This window comes from Prunus mume, linkage group LG5, assembly GCF_029339155.1.
Source record: "Prunus mume cultivar Tortuosa linkage group LG5, ASM2933915v1, whole genome shotgun sequence".
In the NCBI taxonomy this organism is placed as follows: Eukaryota; Viridiplantae; Streptophyta; class Magnoliopsida; order Rosales; family Rosaceae; genus Prunus; species Prunus mume.
In genome coordinates, this window is record NC_142702.1 from 16,228,488 (window position 1) to 16,249,407 (window position 20,920).

Here is a 20,920-nt window from a genome sequence, read left to right on the forward strand (position 1 = left end):
CTTATAACACTTGAAACAGAAGATTACTGCCATAATTATTACTATAAACCTTAAAATTAGAACACAATCACCAATATAAGACTAGAGGCATACACCTCAAGTGTCTAGAATACATTCTATAATATGTAAGCACCAAGAATAAAACCCTCAAAAGAAAACAATATATGCAGCCAACAATTGCATCACCTGAAAGAAAGACACCACAGAAAGATAAAAACATGTCAACATTTGCATAGGTTAAATAGTGAGACTGCCTGTGTGCATGCATGTGGAGGTGTGTGTGATGGTGGAGGCTACTTGAATTAAACACAGGCATTTGAATGTCGGAGGCATGTTTTTGCTCAGGCATCTCAGTTTGCCAAGCAGTTGATTGTGAACAAAGTTTTTTTGTTAGGCCAAAGATTACAAACAAAACTTGAGTGTCTACTTTTAATCTCAATTAATATTGTCAACCCTAAAAGTGACCCGAATAGTTCCGATTCCTGGTCCTAAATGGAAAACCCACCATCATCAACTTCATTGCTACCTTTATTCCAGTCATGTGGGATCACATGAGAACACATCTTCCCTTCTTTTCTATTTCTATATCTAATTTTGAGATTCCTGGTCCTAAATGTAACATGTAAAAAGAGAATGTGTGCTTATGTGCAAATTGAAAGTTTTGCACAGAATTAAAACCAGGTGATATCACCACGTGTAAACTGTTATTTTTGTGGTTCAAAATGAAGGTTTTACCTCAATAGACATAAGATCTGAAATCTTGGACACACTTGCAGCAATTAATCAGCCTGCAAACCAAAAAAGTTGACATCAATGACAGGGAAAATGTGCACTTCGTCAACTGCATGATAGATTCCACAGGCAAACAAACTTATTTAGGAAAAAAAATGATAAAAAACTAGCATATCTAGATTCTCTTCTTGGTGCAATTCAAGTTAACGTCCATGACAAGGGAAAATGTACAGATGAGAGCAACTGCATGCTAAGATTCCACAGGAAAGAAAATTATAAAAAGAGACTAGCATATCTTGAATTTCTCTTCTTGGTACAGTTCAAGTTATTTTTACAGGCAGTTCATTGTTTTTTACCCAACCCGTCACTTTCAAATTCAAACCCATATCAAAACATGTCAAACAAATTTCCGCCCTTGATCTGAAGTAGCATATCTTGAATTTCTCTTCTTGGTACAGTTCAAGTTATTTTTACAGGCAGTTCATTGTTTTTTACCCAACCCATCACTTTCAAATTCAAACCCATATCAAAACATGTCAAACAAATTTCCGCCCTTGATCTGAAGTGTGAGAAATCTCTCAGTTCCTTTTTTTACCCCTCCTGTTTGGTTTTAGCTAGCCAGTTGCCCTCAAATATTTCTGGTCAATTGTTTTAAATCCCAACCTCCAACTACAGGCATATGCACACATATGCTGTTCCTACTATGTTCTAAGTTGCATTGTTTCGAGCTATGCTTCTGACTGTAGCTACATTCTGATGATTTGCCTTACATGATCAATTTGGTTTGCCATAATTGTGCTTAAAATTGTGGATAACTGATAAGGAAACATATGTTAACATTAAACTACATCATACTTAGGTCATTTGTAATTCTAAAAAGTTCCTTCACTTTCAGAAAACGTTAAACTCAAGTATCCCCTTTTGTTATCTAATGAAGTTGGTTTCCCAATATAGGCTGCCAATAAAGCTTACTATCTGAAGCATTTAGTTCACCAATTATATTTACAAAACCACACTAGGAAGACAATACACTCCCATTGAACAGCATCCACAAACTCCCTTATCATATCTTAAACCATTACATCCAGAATAAGATTAAGCATTTCATCAAAGCATGGCAATGGCCCATTACCTTATCATTTTTTGGGGCAAAAATAGCTTTTACTGACTCATAAACTTCTTCGATGGGCCTTCCAGCATCAATCTGAGGGTGAAAACAACAGTGATCTCAACAAACATGCAAGAACATATGGTTAACACGAATTATTATAACTAAATATACAATGTAGTGACATAAAAGCCAGGAAAAGTAAAACAAATCGAAAAATTACCTTCCGAACTTTCCCCTTGGAGTTATAGTACTCTATCACAGGGAGACTAGACTCTAGGAAAACCTTAAATCGCTTCCTTATTGTTTCTATGTTATCATCCTCTCTTCCCTTCATTGCCCCCAACAAAAAAAATTCAAAAAATCAACATAATTATTTTGAAAACCAAAAATAGAAAATATCATCATACTAAGACAGTATACAAAATCCTTTACAAGGAGAAATCATAGTTTTCCAACCTGGTTCCTACCCAAGAGGCGCCTCTCCATCTCCTCTTCAGAACAGTCAAAAAACAGGACAAATGAAGGCTCGATTTTAGTCTGCAGAACCATTAACAGAGTTTAGCATTAGCTTCAACAAGTAAATCAATCATTTTGAAAAAATATTCAATTACCAAAAGCTACAGTTAAAATCATGAGGAAAATGTATGCAAAGGGCTTACCACAGCCTCAAATGCAGCACGATTTTCTTCATTACGAGGAAACCCATCAATCAAAAATTTGTCATTACCACCTTCCAGCATTGCTTGCTGAAGAAGTTTAATTGTTACTTCAGAAGGAACAATCTTTCCTTCTTTAATCATATTTGAAATCATGGTCCTGTCAGTGTTGTTACATGAAGAGATGTAAACAATTTCATGGGAATACAAAGTCCAGCCTAAGTTTACAATCATTTCTCAAACTTAAGGGCATAAAATAAGACACTTTTGTGCAAACACTTTTTCAAGTGTTTGGCTTAATTGGAAAAGACTAATTACAATCCAAGTATGCTCATTCTTAATCAAATGGTGAGACAAGGACCAGTGTATGCAACAAAGGCAACCATCCTCAACCTTATTAACCTTACCCGTTGAGTAACCTCACACCTCATCTTATACAAGAGGGGCTATTGTTTGACTATGAATCCATGGAAACTGGAGATATCTTTTACTGAACTCATCGTATAACCCACTACCATAAAATGAAATAACTATCAAGCGCAAATAGTAGACTACACAACTATTGAAACATTGGAAAGCTAAATATCCCAGGAATTAAATGCATGTGTGTGAGGGTGTGAGATTTTAAGACTTCAATCTTAATTACACTTGAAGCATCTTTCTTAATCTTAAGATGCATGTTTCCGTAAAGAGAGATTATTTCAAAATGAACATTTGTCTAGGTTATAAGACAGATATGCCATACCCATTTTCAGAACCAGATTTGATTTCAGCTCGTAGAAGATCACCAGCACTGAGATGGGTATACCCAAAGTGCTGAACAATGTTTGCACATTGGGTACCCTTTCCGCTGCCAGGGCCACCTAGGCAATCAAAAGAAACAACTGGTAAAAGACACCATAGATACTTCAAAAGAAGAGAGGAGTGGTACCAAAGAAATGACTGGAGGCTTTAGTATAGCCAGTAAAAAACAGAAAGAGAATGTATAAATAAAACACCGCTAGTCAACAAACCTAATGATCATTTCAGTAATTAGTCTTCCCATACCAGGGTAAATTGAAATAAAAACTAAAATGCCTATGAATCATGCTTAAAGATCATTGCTTTGAGATAGGACTTTAAATCATGCACATGTTTTCCCTGAACTATTAAGAAAAAAGCAAAAACAGGCAATTAAAATCATGAACAAGATTAGTACATCTTCTTTCAGGTAGCAAACAGCTATAAATCTCAGAGAAACAAGGATGATTAGGATACTACTAGTTCAAGTTATATTTTTTTCTTACCCAATACAAAAACAACTGTAGGGTTCAGATCAGCTAAGCTTCCATTAGCCTCCTGCAGTAGGATGTATTTGTCAGAATAAATATAAAACATATAATATGTATATATATTGAAACCACAACAAACATCATCCAGAATAATGTTCTCAGGAGAAGACTAAATGAAAGCATTTCATTTTTCAGTAAATTTAGTACTGAACAGACCAAAGAATGCAATATCAACTTAAATTGGACAAAATTTCCAGAAGAAGCAGTGCATAATTGCAGAATCTCTTTTAATACTAAAAGCAAAAGCCAAGGTATACCTTCTTAGCAGCAGCATCAACTGTTCCCATGGGCACCAACTAAATGTGTCTGATTACCTATCTGCACAAACCAAAACATTGCAATTATAAAATTTTAGGTATACAAACAAATAAAAAAATCAATGCTTTTTCTTGAATGTGCAAAAAGATTTAACATGCTAACAAAACTGTCATGTATGCATGGTACATCTAAGCACATATTTATATGTTTTCTGCACATATGTATATACAAACATATTAATTTTCCACCAAGAGTCATAATATTAGTTGGGACAGTCACCGCAGTGATATAAATAGTCAATGTCATGTGTATCACAATAACCCATTAAATGTCCAAACTTGGCTTCATAATGTAGCAAAGTGCCTTTTAACAAATCTTATAAACTGTGTGATCTATACAAGCAGAGGCCATACAAGTCAGAAACAAATTTTAAATTGTATATTTCTTCACAACAAAATATGCATATTAAATTAGCAAAACAAAAGGCATAGATTTGATCATTAAAGTGATTAAATTTTTCCAAAGAAATGTAAAATTTATCAGAACTAGATCTTTCCCATTACAAATTACAAATCATTCAATTCAAAACCTTCACTCACTCAATTCACCACAGATCCAACACGGCAATCATAATGATCAATTCGGGTGCAGAATAGAAGACGGTATGCAAAACAAACATAAAAGTTTTAGTTCTGATCTAATGCTCAAGCTTCGAGATTTATCTTTGCAAGTTAATCAACATGTAAAAAATTCAAAATTTCATTGTCAATCATTCCCTCCTCAATCTTTCCCTCCTTTTTTCTCAGGATTCAATTCAACACCAATCATATCTACCTTTGAGATCGCAGAAGAATAAGCATAATCAGATAACAGAAAGGCCAAAATTTAACCAAAAACAGGAATGAATTGATCGAATCATTCAACGTGAATACACATTAAAGCATCATGGAGACTCAGATCGAGCACTAAACTGACAAATGTAGGCTGAAATTCAAAAGAAACACAATCAATCACCAAAAAATGGTTAAACAGAAAGGAAAAGGCTTGAGCTTGCTAGTGTCTCCCAAACAGTGCGTAACCAAACCAAGCAAACATGGATCAAATCAGATCCACGCAGAATTTACAAAATCAGATAAAATGCAACTCAAAACTGAGCCAAAAACACAAAAAGCAATAACGATCGATATCAAACAAATGCAGATCAAAACCTAATTCCATTGCAGCGTAAATGAATTCAGAGATTGATATACATGGACAGAGAAGAAGCCATACCTGTGGGTATGGATGTGAAGATCTGAGCTACGTTATTGCGAATTGAGGTCTCTCTGCTTTTCTTAAATACAAGGGAAGGAGAAGGTGTTTTGAATGTGAGAAAGACAATCACACGGAGGAATGTGAGCTTATTTTGTGACCTTGATTTTAGCGAGATGGTCGGTAGGGTCAACATGGAAATTTCGGAGAATATGGGAAGTTTGCGTAGTTGCAACGGCTTAAAGCCATAGTGTTTAAAAGAGGAAAAATTTGTCATCGCGGTCAAGCCAGTGATAAAGAGGTCTCAGATTTATGATTAATTTAAAAAACAGGTCTCACGTTCAAACTTCTATGATATCTTGATTGTGTGGGTGCATGAGAGACCCCCTTCTCTTGTAAGAGTTCGAGTTTCATAGTTTGCACTCAAGGTTCACAACACTAATACAATTAACATTATATATTACATTCGGTTCGATTTTTAAGTGGTATCAAATTCAAGAACCGAATCGGTTCAAGTCAAAACTATTTTTTTCCCTTTTTTCCAGTTCAGTTTGGTGTGGCTCCTCATTTCAAATGTCCACCCCTAATTATTCCACCTACCATTTTTTGTACCCAAAAAGGTTTTGTAAAATTAGTAGTGGAATCACATAATATATCGTATTTTATTTTGTCAAGTTTTTGACGTGGTACTTTACATTCTTCAACAATTTACAAATATATACCACTTCTTTTATCTCAATAATTTCAAATTTTTGGAAGCTATAATATGTTTTGTCAGTCTTTAAGTCACAAAATCGAAAAGCATTATAAATGTCACAAATCTAATTATTTGGTATTAGAAAATGCTAAATCAGATGATAATTTTATTCTCATAAGATATAGTGGTCTGGTCCATGGACTGTTGGATGAGAAAAGCAATAAGAATAAATAAAGCTGAAAACAATAATACTTCTTGCATGTTGAACGCTTGCTTGAATTTTTTTGACAACGCCCAGCATGATCGATCATTAAGCTGATCTAAAGTTCCGTTAACATCATGATAAAGTAATAATTGTTTAAGGGTGTGTTTGGATGGGTTATTTTGAATTAGAGCTGGGATTTTCGCTCGATAACTTGACAAACCGAGCAATACGACTCGAGATTTTGGCCTAAAAAATCGACAATCTCTCGATTTTTTTGGCCCAACTCAAAGCCCTTGATTGTCGAAGCGGTTCGGAATATAGTGAACCAAACCAAACCGCTATAGTGGTCCAGCAAAAAATATTAAGTATGTTAGAAGTTGGAAATAAGGCCAGCTTGCGCACCCAACCATTTTCCACTACGCCAACATGATTCCTTGGTGAAACTGCGAAACATCATATTGCTAATGCATTTTCCACTATTTACCCCAACGCGTTCTCTCTCTCTCTCTCTCTCTCTCTCTCTCTCTCTCTTTGTGCAAAAATGGGTGGATAAGTGGCTTGTCGAAAATGATTTGCCCTGAAGACGACGACAAACTTTCTCGACGACGGTAGGACTGAAACCAACTGCAGCCGACTCTAAAACCAAGAAAAATCAAAAGTCGGCAAATTGACGATGGGCGGTGACGGTTCTGTTTATGGGCTATACCAAAGATGTTGGTTGATATTCGGATGCCTGGAATCTAGGTCAGTAACCGCACCGACTCCACCCTTATTTTGAAGATGGGACTTCAAAGTGAGGGGATTTTAAAATGATGGAATTTTGAAGTAAGGGGACTCAAAATGATGGGATTAGTAAAATCACTTGTTTGGCTAATTATTTAGTTTGTGAATTGGGTTGGGTAATTTCTCATAAATATGAAATTCATTTATTTATCTTTTTTGTGTTGTTCATTTAAAAACATGAAATTTTATTCTCAATACTGAAAAAATATACAAATTCAACTCCTCTCTTGTTAATTGAAATAAAAATGACACCATACCAAATATTCCAGAAAAGAAAATAAATGTGATTCAAAAAATTCAACATCCAGACAAACACCCGTCACCTCTCTCTCTCTCTCTCTCTCCCCCTCTCCCTCTCACAAAATACCCTTCACCTATTAATTAATTATTAACGTAATTAAATATTGGAAGATTTTTGTCTACCATGTATAATTCATACTTTTTTTTTTTGTGTCAGAATGGATAATTCCTACTTACTAGTTTGAAGAAGATCGCTTCAACGTCATGGGACAACTAACTTCTTTTTATGAGCTAATGAGGTTTTGTCACGTAGAATTGATGTCAACTTGACAACACGTGGATCTCACAGATAAATCCTGATTAATTGACCTAAGGAATTCTCCTTTTTTCACTTGTATCTTCCTGTGTTCCCACAAATCCTACAATTATTTCTAATAATTTGGTCCCATTTGTCGAATTGGGCAATGAAGACCAGGCTTAGCAATTTGTTGAACTGGGCAGTGCACTGAAAACCAGGCGCCAAGCGGGATTTGTGAAATAACCTATTGAGGTGTTACTAACTAATGAGACTTTGGGCTTCCAAAGTTCCTCTTCGAAGTTCCTTGTCATTTCTCAGATTCCTCTTTAAATTTTGCCAAACAAGTTACTTTGCTAATTAAAAGAGAAGTAAGAAACTTTGTGTACAAGTTTGGCACTAAGAATAACTATGAAATCCAAAATGTACATATTGTGCGTAATTTTATTGTTTTGTTTTGACAATGTGATGTGATAATTATTCTAATTTATGAGAAAGTATTAGAGTAGTTTCACTGGTTTGGATTGTCATGGCAAAAGGCTCCCTGGGCTGCAAAAACACACTCTACTAATCAAATTAAATCCGGGTAGATGGTGGGCTCCATTAAGATTGGGTAGGCCCGAAGGCAAGAACAACCCGAGTTGTTGCTTGAGGGTGCTGATGCTAGCAAAGAAAAAATAAAATAAATTTAAAAAACCAAAATTTTCATAATTTTTTTATTTATTAATCTCATACGTATAAATAAAATTAATCTCATGTGAATAGTAATTGCCATTGAGTTGCCATGGCAATGAGTGAAAAAGCAAAAAAAATATAAAAATGGTTAGGGTAGATACTATTCACGCGAACAATAACTGCCCTTACTTGCCTTACCCTTTGTCATGGCAAATGGGTAGAAGTGCTCCTAATTTGAATTCGAGTGCAAGGGGCAGGTACCTAGTTAGAACTAACTTAATACCAATGATACCCGTGTGTGTAAGTTGTAGGGTAACCATGTGTTAGTTGGATTGGCTTAGGCTTTTGGTGTGCTCCCAAGTGGTCATGGGTTCAAATCCTCATGGTACTCATGTTTGTAAGTTTTTCGCCTTCCCTTTTTTTAACTTTAGCAATAAACAAAAATAAACAGAACTAACCTAACCCGCATATGCTACATATGGTATATAATTAAATTGACTAATTATGCTATGAATAAATTGTGAAAGTGCACATGGCCACATATTACAGGTATCACCTTTAAAAAGTAGAGATGTTTGGTGCAAAACCCTTAAATTTGTTAGGAAGGAAATTGAGTTTGGATGGTGGATCCCATATCATGTGCCTAATTAACGTATCTTAAGGTGTTGGTAACCAATGGCCATGTGCTCTGTTGACACTTGATTGAGAGTTTAATTAATATCCAAGCAATTACATTTTTTTTTATGCAGCATATTGCATGGGATGATGGGAAGAAAATGCTTTCAATCCAGAAGGAATCAGAACTGAATTCTTGGACCAAGAACCGATTCTTCTTAACTTTCTCCTTAATTAGTCCATGACCCATGATTTTTTTCGTCCCATGCTATTTCACCATTCTTAGGTGAAAAGTCATGTACATTTTTGACCATATTTGAGATTGAACAACATTTGAGATGGTAGGACAGAGTAGAAAAAAACTGAAAGAGTGATTGACGGTTGAAATTTATGCATTGAGTGGATCCTTACCGAATTTCTCTTTGTAATTCTTTGGGTTAATGACCTAAATGGTCCCCCAATTATCGCGCGATTATCATTTTGGTCCACCAACTAAAATTTTCAATTCAAACGTCCTTAAACTTTTTATATTATACCAAAATCGTCCTTTTGTGACAAATTCCGTCACTTTCGATCACGCGATGGTCACGTGACTGAATTTTGAAGGGTATATGCGACTTTTCAATAATTCCTCCCTTGGTTTCCTAATCCCAACTGGGCTTCTCTCATTTTTATCAGAAGCAGCAGCACCAATCTCCTTGCCTGCCCGGATCTAAGCCTTCTCAGCTGAGTTGGGCTCTTCTTGATCCCATCAACAGACACACTCAGTTCCTTGCACTGTTGGTCAGAATTCTTCAAAGACTAAGTTCCTTGCACTGTTGTAGATTGAGAGTGATTTCCATCCAGTGCCTCTGTGCTTCAAAGTCGCCATACTTGGGAGGATTTCCAGCACCAGAGTAAGGATGGAGTGAGACAGCCACTCGAACCAACAATGAAAACAATGCAATGGACAAGAATGAAGCTGTGATTCCCTTGTGGACCAACCACCACCAGGCGTCAGATTCATCATCACATTCAACAATGAGCTTTTCTTCCTTTCCCTTATTATTAATAACTTTCCTTTTTGTGCCCTTCTCCATCTCTCTACTTCTTTCTTTGGAAACAAAATGCACAACACTGCACCTGAAACCCAAGAGAGAAAGGAAAGGAACACAAAAGACAATGAGAAAAATATCAACTATACGAATCCTGATACCAACTATAAATTGGGGAACCAATAACGCTTCATCATTTCCGCTGTATAAAAATAAAAAATCACGATTATATATCAAAAAATTTAAGCCAACAGTTGAGACTTGAGAGTAGTGAGTGCTTACAAATTGAAACTAAAGGAATACGGATTGGAGAAGGGTGTATTTTACTGGTTTTTAATTTTTTTAACTTTTAATTATTAATTAGAAGAGGATACTCACCTAAAAATACGATTTTGTCCCTCGATTTAATGGAATAATTCACAAACTTTGACGAAAGGACGATTTTGGTACATTATAAAAAGTTTAAGGACGTTTGAATTGAAAATTTTAGTTGGTGGACCAAAATGATAATTTTGTGATAGTTGAGGGACCATTTAGGTCATTAACCCTAATTCTTTATTTTGTTTAATTACAAAAATACCCATGCGAAAGTTATAATGAATTTCATTTCAAATTTTTTTTTTTTTTGAGTGGCACAGTTGTCCCATTTTTTATGGCGGAACTTGTGACCTCAATTGCTTTTAAAAAAATCTTTGAATTTCATTTCCATTGAATTTTTTTTAGGGTAGTTCTTGTCATGTGCCCCTTAGTGTCTTTGATTTGGCTTTATATCAGTAGAGATGTGATAGGAGACTTTAAACGATGATTTTTATTTCATTCTATAATGTTATCAATTAGGGGCTTTGAATTTGGTGATAAAAGATTTGAATTCACAGCCTCACTCAAGTCAACTAATCAATTACTGAGTCTAATCAACTCCCTATTTAGTGAGGACAAGATTTACAAAATCAATTCCCTTAGGGCCTGTTGGGTAACCATTTCAATTTTATTTTTTATTTTTTATTTTTTTGCTAGAGTATAGAGAAAAATTAGAGGGAGAATGGAAGTGAGGATGAGATTAAGAGAGAGCAAGGTCTAAAATATAGATGGTATCAGAAATATCGGTAGTCCAAAAACAAAGAAATTTCGATGGAAATATCGGGATATTATCAATATCAATAAAAATTGAATAAAAACTACGAAAATTGTAAGAAAAACTTGAAAATTTTTGTTGAAACTTTGGAGAATGTTTATTTAGTCAATTATCTATTAGGTTATCACAAAAAATTGGAAGAAAATGCATTGCATGATGGGTTTAACTTAAGTTGATTATATAGCAAGCTGACAAACACTGTGAGTGTAGAAAATATGTAGTAATTAAGGAAAGAAAATTAAACACACCATAATCATTTATATATAATGATTTACTACAATATTTTACACTTTATACATTGCATGATAAGATATATGAGTGACTTACTATCACATCCCCTTTGCATATTATCACAAAAACATAAGCAATATGGTGGTTAATGCGTTGGAAGAGTGAAATGATAGGGGTTCGAATCCCCTTTGCGTGTATGCTTTTTGTTTTTTTTTCCTTTTTTCCATTACATCGATATTTTCTATATTTTTGATATCATAGCGATATTTTGACAAAATATTGCTGAAGTGTGAGCAAAATTATTGACATCGATATTTTCCGATATTATCAATATTTATATGATATATATATATATATGGATATGTTTCCAAAAAATGATAATATTCTCGATATTATCGATATTTTAGACTATGAGAGAGAGGGTGAAAGTAACAAAAGTGAAAACAAAAACTTGAAAGTGAAAACAATTTCAAATAGATTTCAGTTTTTAAATTTTGGTTTCACTATTGCTATTTTTCCCTCTCAATATCATCTCTACTCTCATTCTCACTTCCATTCTCCATCTTTTTTCTCTATATTCTAGCACAAAAAATGAAAACTAAAACTAAAATTGAAATGGTTATCAAATGGGCCCTTAATTAGTGAGAACCATGAGGCCTTGTTTGGGAACCAGTGAGTGTTTATGTGAAGACAATGGGAAGGGAGACACAGAGACGCACTAGCCAGTCACTCGTAGGGCTCAGAACGGTCAGTCTGACGTGGAGATGAAGGCATGTGAAGCAAGGATTGCATAATCGACCAGCTATTCAACATGCACAATGTTTTTCAGTCGAAAATAAATGACCAATGGTGGTTTGTTGGATCCACAAGACAATGTTGAATATGCGAAGGTTAGTTTTGATAAGCATATCGGGACCTTGGTGTTGTTAACCTCCATGCCTAATAAGTAGAACATGGATGTAAACGAACAAATCAAAAACAAGCAAAAGAGAGAATTATAACTACCATCCTCATACAAATTAAAATTTAAATCTAAACAATATTGTAGGAAGGAGATAACATAATTACCAAATATATAATGATAAAATATATGTCCAAAATTTGCTAAACTATTTGTCATTATATTTACTTCTCATAAGATATGTCATGGCATATGTGTAAGGTAACAAATATTCTACGACACTTAAATATCCTTGTTAATATTTGTATTAAGACTTTTGAATATCCTCTTATATCTAGCTGGGGAAAGTGGTAATGGCAGCACCCAATCACTATTGTGTTGAATTCAACTGCACCAAAATCGATTCAGCTGTATCCTCAACTTGTGATATTTGCAAGTGCACGAGCCATTGGGTAGTATAGCATGTATAAGTGCAAGGTCGATCCCACGAGGATTGATGATAGATTGATTCAATTTGATTTCCTGCACAAAACTGAAATGGAAACAAGGTTTAAAGATGATTTAGAAGAGCACAAGAACTGAAAACATAAAATTAAATAAAAGAAGAAGACACTAAAATTGATTTTGGGTTTGAAAACAGTTTTAGGACACTAGGGAACAATCTAATTCTAAGTCTCAAGCAATCAAATTAACAAGTTCAATTCAAGTAAAAATATTGATTCTCTCAAATGTATAATTTAGCCATGGTGTCTGGCCTTGTTAGTGCAGCAATCAAGCCCAGTCAACTCTCCTCCAATTCCTCTGCAAGATCTTTTCCTTCATTGCCTTGATTAGAAAATACTTGTCACTGATTCTAAATACTGATTAATTGTAATTGATTGTATTTCATATTTCTTATTTTTTAAATCTCTACTAAAGAGTGTATATAAGCTGTATAAAAGCTAATGAAATATTCATCGAGAAATTCTCCTTTACATGGTATCAGCCTTTCAATTCTTCCCCCGAAGTCTCACCCTACCTTTCTTTCCGATCCTTATGGCCTGCTCTCTTCTCGGCCTTAACACCTCCCACTTCCTCAAACTTGACGCCTCCAATTACCTTCTCTGGCTCTGCCAAATCAAGCCGTTCCACATCGGTCATGACCTTTGGAAGTTTTTCGATGGATTAAATCCTTCACCATATGAATTTAACACCTCAGCTACGACTACTCCCTCTGCTGCCTCCGACACTCCCTTCTCAACCACTACCGTTACTAAATCTAACCATGATTTTCTCTCTTGGTACCAACAGGACCAACTCGTCGTCAGCTACATCACCACAACTCTATCTCCTGCTGTTCTCTCCTTAACCGTGGGTTATAAATTTGCCTAATCAATTTGGGAGTGCTTACAGAACCATTATGCCCAACACAATCTTGCGAGTACGTCCAGCTTTCGATTCCAACTTCATGACATGCCAAAACGATCTCAAACCATAGATGAGTATCTTAATCATGCAAAATCTCTTGCCGATGCCATCTTCTTCTTGGGTCACCAGCCTGTCTCCGATGAAGATCTCGTCACGATTGTCCTCTGTGGCCTTGGTTCTGACTTCTCCATACTTATCACCACCATCCTAAATCAACCTACTCTCCCAAGCTTCACAGACCTCTGCTCTCGTCTGCTGGTCTTTGAGAACTAGACCTCTCGCTCCTTGGCTTCCACAGACAATAACACAACTCTCATCACCATTCACCTTCCATCTCATCCAGGCTCATCCACCTCTCACCAAGGATCCTCCTATCCGCTCGTGGCAGGCGCCACTGTGGTCATCCTGGCTTTTCTCGTGGTGGCTCTCGTTGTGATGGTTTTCATCGCTGACATTATCCTACACATCCTGGCGCCCCATCCTCGTGGCACAACCCTTGGAATGGTTCTCACTCTCTTCGTGGATCTGTCCCATAGCTCACTTGGAATCAACAAGGAATCCTAGGCCCACCTCCTTCAAATTGGTGTTCCACGTGTTCTACAACTCAGCATGCTGCTGCTGCTCAATGCCCCCATAAGTATTCTGGGCCCGAAACCTTTCTATATTTTGCTGGTGCTCACATGATTCAGTCCCATGACCCCACTTGGTATCCAGATAAGGGCGCCACTCACCATATGACAGGCCAACTCTCCACCCTTCAGCAGCCCCAACCTTATAATGGTAATAATTTGGTATTCATAGGCAATGGTGATTCCCTTCCTATAACCCAAACTAGTAATCTTTTTATTTCCCTTGGTTCCTCTCCCTTCTCTTTTCGTAATGTCTTTGGTGTTCCTCATCTTCCTAAAAATCTTTTTTCCGTCACTCGTTTTACTCATGATAATCATGTCTTCTTTGTGTTTGGTCCAAATTTTTATCTCATTTTGACTTACATATTGGTGAATTCCTTTTTCAGGGCCCTTGTAAGGATGGGTTATATCCCATGTCTCTGTCCTCCTCTTCCGCTTCATTTGTTCCTTGTGCCTTCATCACAGTCTCCTCATTCACTTGGCACAATCGTATTGGTCACCCGTCTCCTTCTGTTATCTCCAAACTACGCTCCCACTTAGGATCCCCATCTCCCTTCAACAAAGAATTTTGTACGAGTTATGCTCTTAGCAAGTCTACTCAATTACCATATTCTATAAATCAACATCATGCTCCCTCTTTATTTTATCTTATTCATTCTGATGTATGGATGTCTTCTATTCCTTCTGTGAGTGGCTTCTTCTTCAATTTTTGGAAACTTATAATGACAGGACCCGACCCAAATCTCACTTTGGAATCAGCGAACCAGTGATCGACACCTGCCGAATACAATTGACTTGGTTGCCCTTTTCTGATTAAAACTTAGTTTCCTTTAAATCTTGACTTCTACCGAAAATTCGGCAAAGTCTCCTTGTAAAACGAACGTTCCCAAAATTACACCTGTCAACAAGTATTTAAATATATACACCAACTGTCATAATACAAAAATAAGTATGTTCTAATAGTAAAATACGTTCTAGGGCACTGTCAGAGCAACTATACAGATTTATTTACAAAGGAGGTAACCACTGGTGAACCAAGGAACCCTACATCAAAATGGGGAAGAGCGGGAAGCGAGAAATGTCCGGTGGTGGCTCTCGGATGCACGTCTACAGCTTGGGGCGCAAAACATTAAAAAGGTGAGTGGACCCAAAAACAAAGTTTAGAAAATACATAAGAACATACTAACCCCACTGTAAAAACGGTTATGCAAAATTAAATCATTTTCTTCATTATATTCGTACTGAAATCAAAGCACACACATATATTTATAAATATATGCCAATCATACTCATGGTCATCTTTTAAACTCTTAAAAGCACTGAAATCAATTTAAAACTACCACCTAGGTGCATCCCTTTAATTCAGTCAATTCCTGATATCATCAATTCCCCTCGCATCACCATTGGTGACACATCCTCGCAGGTCTTGATGACACAAAGTCAATCCGAGCTGCAACCTCGCAGGATTCAGGGGACCTTGGTCAACCTGATCCGTGTCCTCGCTCCACACGAGTGCGGGTACCATAGAACTCGTTGGGCAATCAAACATGCTGACTGATAAAATCCGAAGGCAACCTGGATGTCCGTGGACATCATCATATCCGAAAGCAACATCTGTATATATGGGTACCTAAGGTGGCTTAGAAAATAACAATAATAATAACAAGCAAAGTTTTTGAAAGATATGATAAATAACTGAATTTCTATTAAGGCTGGACTCTGCTGCCATTTATCTGATGTTTAATTAAAATTCTCTTTCCCTATATCTCTAAAGGATATTCCACTCGGCAGCACGCAAATCAAAATATCTAAAAGCATGTCTCACTTATAAAATACTATTCTTTGAATAAAACTTATTCAAGATCAAATGTTGAAACTAAATTGCATAAATTCATTTATGAAAACAAAGAGTCCACTCATGGTTGGTCCGAGCTCGCTGGACCCTTGGAATGTCCCTCTTGCGGGTCAACTGGTGCCCGAGTGCCTGATTCAAATACCATAATAAAATATATTAATAAAACTGCTCGGTATAAATGTTTAAATAAAACCCTGACTCCCGGCTTCTAGAAGTGCGTGCATCAATTTAAAGTTATTCCTATGCCCACATTACGTTCCTTTAATCCTAGGACATTCGTCCCGTGAATTTGGTTTCGATCGGACGGTTAGATTCGTCACGATCACACGATTAATGATTCTAAACCCTTAACCCTAGGGTTCGCGATTTCGGAGTATCCGGGACTCCGATTCACGATCTGTCGAATCCTACACAATCCTGCCAAGGTCTAGATTAACATATCTGAAAGTGATCATGATCCAACGGTTCGAAACTATTGAACCGGATAACGCATACTATGTAAACGACGTCCGAATTGAGATCCGTGAATTTCTACACACTCGTGAGAATACTAGGATCATTCTGAAACGAGAGTGGTCCCCACCAGACTGCCTACGCACCGCCACACGCCCGGCGGTTTGGGTGGCTTGAGAAATTTCGGCGGGAAAAACTCCAAACCGCCGGCTCAAACTCCTAACTTAGGTAAAACACCCAATTTGGAACCACTTTTGTTCTTGGACCTACTCCAAAAAGTGGCCGGACATGACCGGAATCCTACCATCAAAACCAACTGAAACTTAAGTTGAAAATCGAACGATCTACGCTTGAAATTTCAAATCCTACCCAACCAGCAGCTAAGTTACGAAAAATAGCTGGAAAATCATACCTCACTCGTCTGTGGAGAATCGAGGGGGAAGGAGCAATGAGAAAATCTGTTAAAATAGGTGCAATTTTCTGCGTTTTGAATCTTGCTAAGCGGTGGTGACTGAGCTTGGCGGACTTGGAAGAGGAAGCGGCGGTGGTTCGATTGGGTCCGGTCTTGTTGACCGGAGTGGAGGGTGGCGATGGTTATGGAGGAGAGAAGGTGACGGTTCGTAACAGGGGGGGCTGTGGTCGCGAGGAAGAAGAGTGAGGAAAGAGAGAGAAAATCGGTTTTTAAAAATCACGATTTCCAAAATTACCATTTTGCCCCTTGAAGTATTTTGACCGTATTTTCTTCGTTATAACTCCAAATCGAGCCCACTACATGTCTACGGACTTGTTTCATCGCGCTCTACGCAAGGGTGTAAACAAAATTTCCAAATTCATCTCCTGTTAAAAAGTCAACTTTTCCTTAATAACTTAGTCCAAGGGCAAAATTGTCCTTTCTCCTTAATAAACTAATAGTTAAATATTAATTAAGATTTGGGTTATTACATATAAAGTTCCTCTGTTAAGCCCTGCTCAATGAACCTATAAAACCCTTCAAACTGTATCTGATTAAATCCAGGTATTGTAGATATTGCCTCATTTCCACCCCCAATATTTTTTTTAAAATTTCTCGTTTAAAGACAAAATTCCACTATTTGCTCATTCTTCATTGAATCATATGGATTGATCTAGCAATGATGGAATTTATATTCTATTTACTGAATCACATGAAATTTTACCTAACCCCATATAATATATGTAATGTCTGAAATACGTATGAATGGAGGAATAAAGAGAACTTTTTTACTCAATTGAAATTTGCAACAGATGGAATGAATATGATAAATTATACTTAGACTTAAGCAATTTTGTATAGAATATCAAAACGAAAAGTGAGTCAATTTCTACCATTAATATGATATTCCGTGTTCCAATTAGATACCATAAATGTATTTAGGATCTATTCAATGAGATAATGAGACAAAGGCATAAAAACAATATAGAATTTTTCGTACTAAACTTTATTCGTGGATTCATCGGTTCATTGTTAAAAAATAAAAATAAATTCTCGTAGAAGAGAGATGTTTTACCTCTCTTTTTTAGTCGAATTTGTAGAATATGATTGAAGTGTATAATGAGGCTGATTTTGATTAATAAGCATGTGCATATCTAAATCTAACTATAGCTATCTATATATACATATGCTGCTTCCCCTTTATTAGAGCTTTATTCAGGACAGAACAAGTTATGCTCTGTCAGAATTTATATTTTATATTCAAGGAAAAATTGTAAAAATTTAAACATGATAATTTCCTGAAAATTACCTATGGGCATCATACACAGATAAAATACCCAATTAGTTAATATTTTGTAACAATTTATGTTTTAGGATTTACATATCCCCATAATTGCTGTTATAATTGAAATTGAGAAGGATTTTTTTTGTATTGAAACAAAATCAATACTGATTAGTTATGCATCAATTTTGATTTTCTTATATCATTATAGTTAACGGTTCCAGTATGTTCTAAATTTTTGCTTTTGTGAATGAAAAATCCAAATTTTGTTTTTCAATATAAAAACAGGGTAAGGGAAATTTTTAGATATTTTGTGTTTTAAGATACTACACAATTAATCGAAGGGATGGATCCAACCCAAACAAAAAATAAAGATTTCTTTTAGAAAAGGAATTAAGTAGAAAAGGAATTAAGTAAAACGAGATTCGGATTCAAAATACACGTACAATACAAAAGAAGGCAAAAGGAAAAAAATTTCATATGTTTTGCATCATTTGGAGGCATGGCCGAGACTGCAAATCCTTCTTCCCCAGTTCAAATCCGGGTGTCGCCGGATCACCAAAAGAATTGAAATACCTTCTTCTATGTTACTATGTCTTATTCACTAATGAGTTCTCCCGCTATTCATGGATATATCCCAGGAAAAACAAATCTGATTTCTTCACTCACTTCAAAACCTTCACAGCCATGATTCAAAATATTTTTAACTCTTCTATTAAATTTCTCCAAAGTGATAATGGTACCGAATACATCAATCATGTGTTCTCTGAGTATTGTAAATCTCATGGTATTCAACAATGCTTTTCTTGTCCTCACACACGTCAACAAAATGGTATTGCTGAACGTAAACATCGTCATATCGTTACCATGATTCGCACTCTCTTAGTCACATCCAAAGTCCCTTATCGCTTTTGGGCCAACGCTGCCCTTACGGCCGTCCATTTAATTAACTTAACCCCCACACCCGTCCTTAATTGGATCACTTCTTACTATGTTCTCTTTTGTCATCCTCCTTCCTACTCTCATCTTCATGTTTTTAGGTGCTCATGTTTCCCACATCTAGGTCCCTATGTTCCCAACAAACTCATGAGTCGTTCCATCGAATGTGTCGGTTATAGTTTTCACCATAAGGGTTATCCTAGTATTGATCCAAACACTGGTTGGGTTTATGTCTCTCGTAGTATAATATTTAATGAAATGTGTTTTCCATTTAAGACTTCACAGGTTGCCCTTCCTCCTACTATGGTTGAGCTTGACATACTACCCTTGGGTCTGTTGCCTGCTCCACTGAATCCAACCACACCATCCGCACCTTCCAGCTTAGCCCACTACTGGCCCCATCAACCATCAGTTCTGGCCCGACTCTCCTTACAACATCCTCTCCTCTCCCAAATTCGCACGACCCTAGTCTTTCACCAGGACTTAGTCCATCAACAGGCTCGTGCCCCTATCCAAGCCCATGTCTTCCAACCCGGCCCATCTCCCTTTCTAGATTCCAACATCTATTCAGGCCCATTTTCCGCACCTAGTCCCAGCCTCAGCAACTCTCTAGGCCCGTGTCCAGACCCAAGCCCATGTCTAGACCTAGACCTTACCACTTCTCTTGACCCGCTTGCAACTCCCACTCCCACGGTGGCCTAGCCTAATGCCACATCTACCTCCACCCAGCCTGCGCCTGCTGCAGTTCCGCCTTCACATCCAATAGTTACTCGACTTCGTGTCGGCATCATTCAACCCAAAACACGTATTGATGGAACTATGCGGTACCCCATGCCTCATGGTTTACTTTCAGTTAGTGTTACTAATGAACCAACTTGTTTCTCTCAAGCTCAAAAGCAGGCAAAATGGCGTTCCACTATAACCAAATAAATCAACGCCCTCCTTAAAAATAATATGTGGTCTCTGGTTCCTCATTCCCCCTGTATGCTCCAGTTGGTTGTAAATGGGTCTTTCGGAATAAGTGGAACTCTAATGGCAGTATTGAACTCTACAAGGCCCGCCTGGTTGCCAAAGTTTCCACCAACAACCGGGTCTTGACTATACTGAAATCTTTAGTCCAGTTGTCAAGCACGTCGTTGTTTATACCGTTTTGAGTCTTGCAGTCTCTCGCTAGTGGTCTCTCCGTCAACTTGATGTTAAGAATGCTTTTCTCTATAGGTTTTCGGCCTTACTATGTTTGCAAGCTTCACAAGGCCCTATATGGTCTCAAACAGGCTCCTCGGGCTTGGTTTCGTCGCATTAGTACTTTTCTCATCTCTACTGGCTTCACCTATAGTCGGGCGAATGCTTCTCTTTTTATTTATCATCATGCGCATCACACAATTTTTCTCTTGTTATACGTTGATGAAATTGTTATCACTGGCAGTCATTCTGGATTTCTCCAACATTTTATCTCTGCCTTAGGCTGTGAATTTGACATTAAAGATCTTGGGCCCCTAAGATATTTTTTGGGCCTCTAAGTCACCACCTCCAATGAGTGTCTTCATCTCTCTCAACTACAATATGCCCACGATCTCTTCCAATGAAGTCATGTGCTAGATTGCATGCCTACCTCCACGTCGCTGGCAGCCAAAATCTCTATTTCCACATCTAATGGTGACTTGTTGTCCTTTCCAACCTCTTATCATGAACTTGTCGAATGTCTCCAATATTTAATCATCACACGGCCCAACTTGGCATTTGCGGTCAACACTGTC

The 20,920-nt window shown here is 36.9% G+C and overlaps 1 protein-coding gene and 1 long non-coding RNA gene across 3 annotated transcripts; one reads left to right on the forward strand and one right to left on the reverse strand.

The window, feature by feature from the left end:
* Positions 1–10: 10 nt before the first annotated feature.
* On the reverse strand, positions 11–5,595 carry LOC103331445 (UMP-CMP kinase 3-like). 2 transcript variants are annotated; one of them, XM_008234068.3, is made up of 10 exons: positions 5,361–5,595; positions 4,088–4,148; positions 3,786–3,837; positions 3,245–3,362; positions 2,503–2,659; positions 2,300–2,380; positions 2,064–2,171; positions 1,865–1,936; positions 736–788; positions 11–186 (listed from the first exon to the last, which is right to left on the reverse strand). In XM_008234068.3, exons 2-9 carry the CDS (start codon positions 4,115–4,117, stop codon positions 780–782), a joined length of 627 nt encoding a protein of 208 aa, XP_008232290.2. In that variant the 5' UTR covers positions 4,118–4,148; positions 5,361–5,595; the 3' UTR covers positions 11–186; positions 736–779. The 2 variants fall into 2 exon arrangements, with proteins under 2 accessions (XP_008232290.2, XP_016650149.2); XM_016794663.2 differs by lacking the exons at positions 11–186; positions 736–788 and having other exon boundaries at positions 1,596–1,936.
* Positions 5,596–6,598: 1,003 nt separating this feature from the next.
* Positions 6,599–8,067, forward strand: LOC148917135 (uncharacterized). The gene is made up of 2 exons (XR_016127181.1): positions 6,599–6,985; positions 7,482–8,067. It is a non-coding gene; the product is annotated as an uncharacterized LOC148917135 (long non-coding RNA).
* The last annotated feature ends 12,853 nt before the right edge of the window (positions 8,068–20,920 follow it).

What these genes read in the sequence shown, in the direction of transcription:
- LOC103331445 (XM_016794663.2), bottom strand. Translation starts at nt 4,117, where the DNA reads ATGGGAACAGTTGATGCTGCTGCTAAGAAG. An exon ending in AAATCTGGTTCTGAAAATGG is followed by an intron (nt 2,660 to 3,244) that starts GTATGGCATATC and finishes CAACACTGACAG; the next exon opens with GACCATGATTTCAAATATGA. An exon ending in GCCTCTTGGGTAGGAACCAG is followed by an intron (nt 2,172 to 2,299) that starts GTTGGAAAACTA and finishes GGGGCAATGAAG; the next exon opens with GGAAGAGAGGATGATAACAT.